Source organism: Acanthaster planci, unplaced genomic scaffold (genome assembly GCF_054643075.1).
Source record: "Acanthaster planci isolate LZ-2023a unplaced genomic scaffold, COTS_SCS Contig15, whole genome shotgun sequence".
Classification (NCBI taxonomy): domain Eukaryota; kingdom Metazoa; phylum Echinodermata; class Asteroidea; order Valvatida; family Acanthasteridae; genus Acanthaster; species Acanthaster planci.
This window is the reverse complement of record NW_028257639.1, coordinates 106,678-112,677: the sequence shown is the minus strand read 5'-3', so window position 1 is coordinate 112,677 and position 6,000 is coordinate 106,678. Positions and strand designations below refer to the sequence as shown.

Here is a 6,000-nt window from a genome sequence, read left to right as displayed (position 1 = left end):
TGTATGCCACTCGAATACATATATTTATACAGAGCTCGGATTTTTATAGAAGACATTATAGATAGACAAGACATTGCATGGCTTGTCCATCAGAGTTATTTGTTCTTTCGATTTGCTCGGCAAATATAGATTTATGTCAATACGACTGACTGATCAAATGTCTCTTAACATATATGGTGCTTTTCTTTTTGTCAGGGTGTCTCATAAGCCCTAGGCCTTGGGAGGTTTACCTCAACATTTTTGCTTAAACTGTCTCATTTTCCAAAGACTTATTTAGCTCCAGTATTTCTTGTGCTTAGGGCAAACGTTTTCTTTCGATTGGACACTTTCAGAATTTATCGAAGGGACTCGCCCATATCACAAGGTTTGCCCCAACGCGGTATTGGACCGCGGACACCTTGGTTGGCAGTTATAAACCGAAAGCCAATTGGTCGCATGCCTCTGCATTTGCAATGTAAAATTATAAAAAAAACGTTGAGGATACTGTGTTTCTGTGATTTCCCCTTTATGGTCATTTTGATTCCTTTTTGACGTTCAATCTTGATGCTTCTTTGTACATGTTTCGTCGGAAATCCGTAGAATACTGACAATTTCTGTTTGACGGATGTTACAATCATAAAAAGCCCAGACGTGGAAATTGTAGGCGAAGCCTTTGTGCCTTCTGGGGCTACTCATTGTTAATGTAGTTGACATTGATATTGCGTAAAACATGGACTATTGTATCAGTCTGAAAAAAGGCATCTGGGAGGAAAATACCAAGACTTATTAACTGATTACGGCGCTGGCTGCTTCACAGAAAAGCTAAGCCTGTATATGCGCTCGTACGTTGAATAAAAACTGAAGCTTTGCCGCTGGGTATTAATTTCTTTCAGTGAACTAGGAAAACAAATGCATGACATTGTACGGATCCAACTAAAAGCATGTGGATAAACGGCTTTTGTGTTTACATTATACTGACAGAGCACCAACTAGTCTGGATACCAGACCCGATGATTCTGACTTCTCACGAATTAAGGGTCCGGTATCAACCAATGACTGGAGGGATTCCTCCAGTTTTCCGGAAATAGCCGAATATTCATAAGTCGTCTAATCTATATTCGGCATGTTCGGATGGTACCGTTGATATCGGTTATTCCCAGCCGGATAGTTAGGCTAGCTGCTTTACCTAAACTCTCATATCCAAATGACAGCTGTTGATCCTACAATATTTGACTTTACACTAAAATCGAAGGTCGCCTTTGCTGAAATCAATGCCAGCTAGGCGACATGCTGGATGAAACTTTCTTGAACCAAGAAGGTCTCCTCGGTAATCTCCCTAGAGGAGAATCTAGGAAGAATCAGGACCTGACGACGAATGCTAAATGCCCACACAAACGGTGCACCACTGTAATGACATCGAAAACACCGAGGCTCTCAACTTGTGACCCCTGACCCTCGCGTCATATCTATTTATATCCGTTGGTAATACCTGACCAAAGATTTTGTTACTGAGAATCGTCTGGGAATCTTTGGGCAGCAACGGCAGTTGTTTTCAAATGGGTCAGTCGGTATTCAAACAGCGCATATCAAAATGAAGCCCATCCGAGGCAATTCGGATGCAAGTGTTGGGTCGACCCTATCAGCAGGACCCATACGTAGACTCGCACGTGCTTCTTTGGAATACCAAAGTTACTTATTGTCATGTCGTTGATTGAAAATATTCATAAAATGTTCTATAAAAAGATCTAGAAAAACACTATTCATTCCATCAGTGCATTAAAATAATGTGTGCTTTTGCATTTTAGATTCAGTAACTTCTACTAATACTGAAAAACAAAGACCCCATCGTCCCAACGTATCCAGGTAATTAATTAAAGCCCAAGCGGCAATCTTCTCGTGCAAATTGTTTTGCCGTTGTACTCAACTCCAAAGTTAAGTTCAGCTCCTCAGATTTTTGTCCTATCTGTTCTTTAGGACATCACTAGTAAATAATACACCACGCCACCGCCTTACCTGGACGTGGAATATTGGACACGTCGGCCCGACTTCGGGCCTTGTCATAGTCGTTCACACAAGAACGTAAGACTGTTGAACCATACGAGACACCAGAAAAAGTCAAGGCACATTCGAGACATTGGGAACATGATTATCAAGATTCATATATCGACTCGGGCTGTGTCCAGAAAGGGCTTCCAGAGCTACGGCTAGGTCTATTTTCCTCGTGTCTCCACTCCTTTCCAATGGAGCAAAGACCTAGACCTAGCTTTAGACAAGAGATTCGGATGCAGCCTCAGATAACAAACTGCTGTTAAGAGATGGGTCCCTGATAGGTTGGAAGACAGTAACTCCAGTATGGAACCGGAACGCAACGACTGTACACGCAGACAAATACGGACACGCCCATTCGTCGCATGTGAAAGTGATGACTGCCAGACTGCGGCTGAAAGGAATGAGCTCTATTAAAAGCCGTAGGCTGGAGACTACAGCTTTCTCGTTCACTTGCACCGGTGCATTAATGCTTATTAATCGCTTCCAAAACCGATTGCACATGGCCACAGATGCGAATTTATACCTATGAAAACAAGTCGAGGGACGAGACGTGTTAGCCTCACTAAGTACGCACGAAATCCATCGGAAAGGTACTGGCCACTGTCCATCACACTAGTCACGTGTCTGCCTGCACAGAATGTTTGCGTAAAAAAAAACCAATCCCACTGGTACTGTGGTGCATGGAAGTTTGCCTACGAAGGAGCCGTTATTGAAATCCACGAAAGCCACCTATCTGGCAAACCTGCGAGAGGTGTATTACTTTCCCACATCGTAAGTGATTCGAAGTGGGCTATTAACAGGGAGTGGTTCTAATTTAGGCCTATACCTGTTGCCTTAATCGCTTTGGATTTTCTGGAAACTGAGAGAGGGGGACTCAGCAAAAGTTGTATGTTGTATCTGCAAGGTGATGAGTCTACCCTCATCAGAATGCGACCTCTAGCTTTGGGCTCACTTGTTGCTGTCACCCTTGGTAAGTTCATATTGTTTTCAACCTTCCAAATTTTCCTCCAATATTGCATTGATGTATCTAATGAGTATCTAATGGTCTAATGAGTATCTAATGGTCTAATTTGGAGTATACAGCAGATTTCATCATAGGTATACCCGCCCTCAAAATAATGTTGAATCAGTTCGTCTCTTATTTAAGGAATCAAATATTGTAAATAATCTATTATTTACATTCCGTTCTGTGGGATATCGTGCAGGGACAGACAGAAATATTACATAGGCTATAGGCCTAAAGTCTGGCTGTTAACGAGTAAAGTTACGTCTAGAGTAACTAAGTTATCGAGAAAAACAATCTACCCTAACAAAAGTCCATTTTGTTTATTTATGTAACAAAAAATGGTATTATTTCATATACACGTTACTTAACCGATGTCAGGATATTATTTCTTCTTTCAATTAGAGTTTGGCGCAACTGCAAAAACGAATACATGTACATCTTCTAGTTCTATTGCTAAAATGAGAGTCAGGCATTGTGGATCGATCGGACAAGGACATGTACATGTGAAACGATCAAGGGTCAAAGTTAAACATACCACTGCGTTATCGTGACAAAAAAAAACATGGGCGACGCACTACGGGCGACGCACGACGGGCGACGCACGACGGCAGATATGGAATTCCAAAGCAAAGACAGGTGCTACAAATATTTACTAGATTTTTTCTCTGAAATCAACGAAATCTCAAAGAACGGGAAAACAGTTGATTTCCTATAACCATCTTTTCCAAGCCATTTTTTTACGCCCTGAATTTCGGTTTCTTGGCTATTCTTTTCTTTTCCAAAGGGAAAACTCTCGAGGTCCACGGGAAATTTTAAAGTAGAAATCATGATGAACATGATTGATCACTTTTGTCCAGGCAGTTTAGTCTGACGGTTGTAGTGCTTCCTTATGTTATGAATTTCTGCCACCTGTTCGTTAAGTCTAAACAAAGAAATCTAAGGCTTGTCCAATTACCGAGATCAAATTCAGGAGTTACAAATTACTTATTTCCTCTTAATATTAATCTTTCTACCCCATTTTGAATGTTTAAAAAGACGACCCCCCTCGCCATGGTAACAAGGCAAAACCAGAATCATGACTATTCTGTAATTAATCATTTATTTTCGTCTAGACGTACCTGATATAAACTGGAGGTTGCACGCTTACTGGCATAAAATGAACAGTGAAGCATGAACCATCAGCATTACAATATAATAATTCCAGAAGTGTTCAATCCATCAAATGGACTGAGCCATCGAAAGACAAGGAGGTTTTCTAGTTCTGAATACTTGATGAAGGGGTTCATTCTGTGTAGTATGATATATTAATACCCGGATACTTAACATTTAGAAAATGGGGAATTAGAAAATATTCGTTCAAAGCAGACTGCCGACCACACACTGCAATGAGCATGTTTTATTAAAACATTTTGGTGGCTTGGACGCCATTCTGTCTCGCTGAATTTATCAACACAACCGCTGATCATACACGCCAAAACGCCATTTTTTTGTAATTTCTTTCTTTTTTAAGTTAACTTCTTTTAGACATAGGGAAATCTGTTTAAGGTCGTATTCATGGAATAATCTAATAAATTCAGAGCATTTTTGCGCAATATTTTAGTGGGAAATACTTCAAAACAAGTAGTACTTTGCAGTTTAGTTAAAATGACGGGAGGATAGATGTCATGTTTGATTACTAGCACACGTGACACTCCTGTATCTTCCTTGGTTTCTGGAGTCATCCCATACAATTTACTTTGATACTGTATTAACAACTAGGCGACAGTTAAGAAGAGTAATAAACTATAATAGTATATATCAATCAACCATAGGGTTTTGGTCTTTTATTAACAGAAATTCAATGTCTGTGTACATCTCTCCCAGTCAAATAGGTTAATCCAAATCAAAGCAACTAGTCTTTTTTTGTCAAGTGTCACTAACACTGAGCAAGCATGGTCAAAGACATTATCAGCAGTTTTTACACTTTAATTACCACGGGTACGTAGTTGTTTTATCAATCACTGTGAACTAGGCAGTTTTTAATTTCTAGCTCCTGACTTTTCACTTCCTGCTATCGAGCTCGATAAAGTAATAATAACAATTGACATTTATAAAACGCCCAATCCATCAAGCTGCTCCCAGGCGCTGTACATCAGTATAAGTATAAATAAAGAAATACATAACCAGATGAATGAATAAAAAAATAAGAAATAAATAAAGCCTACATGTACCTTTGTTAAAATCAATCCTGAGAAACTAAAAATGCTTGTTTAAAAAAGTGCGTCTTCAGCCCGGTCTTAAAACTCTCCACATTCCTAGACTCTCTAAGTTGAATTTTAAGTTGGTTCCAGAGACGGGGACCAGCCACAGAAAACATCCTCTCGCCAGCAGAAGACAGCCTAGTTTTGGGGAGAGTAAGCCTAGACAAGTCCAACGCGGAACGGGGGAATCGACTGGGAATCCTAACATCAAGCAAATCAAAATAACTTGGAGTACATTTAAATATCAGTTGACACACTTTAACAATTACCCTGGATTTTACTGGCAAGCAATGTAACTGCATCAGCGCAGGAGTAGCGTGGTCAAATTTCTTGCCATTAGTGAGTACTCATGCTGGACTCTCTGCAAAGGAGCAAGGGCTGACGCCGATTGACCAATTAAAACAGAGTTACAATAGTCAATGCCAGACGTAACAAGTGCATGAATAATCTGCTCCGTGGCTGATTGACCCAAAAAGCATTTAATTTTGCTTATATTGTACAGGTGATACATTACAGTGCGAGAGACATTCTTAATGTGGGATTGCATATTCATTTTGTTGTCAAAAATCACACCCAGACTCTTGGCTTCAGAGACTGCAGTAATATTGCGATTACCAATATTCACAACAGTCCTACACTGTAAAAATGCGCTGCACATGATGCACTTGTAGACTAGCAGCTATTTGTCCCAGAATCGTGAACACCTCATGCACTTAGTTTTATGCA

The 6,000-nt window shown here is 40.1% G+C and overlaps 1 protein-coding gene across 1 annotated transcript in view; it reads left to right on the top strand.

Moving 5' to 3' along the window:
• Positions 1–383: 383 nt before the first annotated feature.
• The window catches only part of LOC147795488 (uncharacterized), a 29,105-nt gene continuing 23,488 nt past the window's right edge, over positions 384–6,000 (top strand). Inside the window, exon 1 of the mRNA XM_087131800.1 lies at positions 384–2,998. Coding sequence (XP_086987926.1) covers positions 2,917–2,998 — 82 coding nt within the window. The 5' untranslated portion in view covers positions 384–2,916. The remainder of the gene's footprint in view (positions 2,999–6,000) is intronic.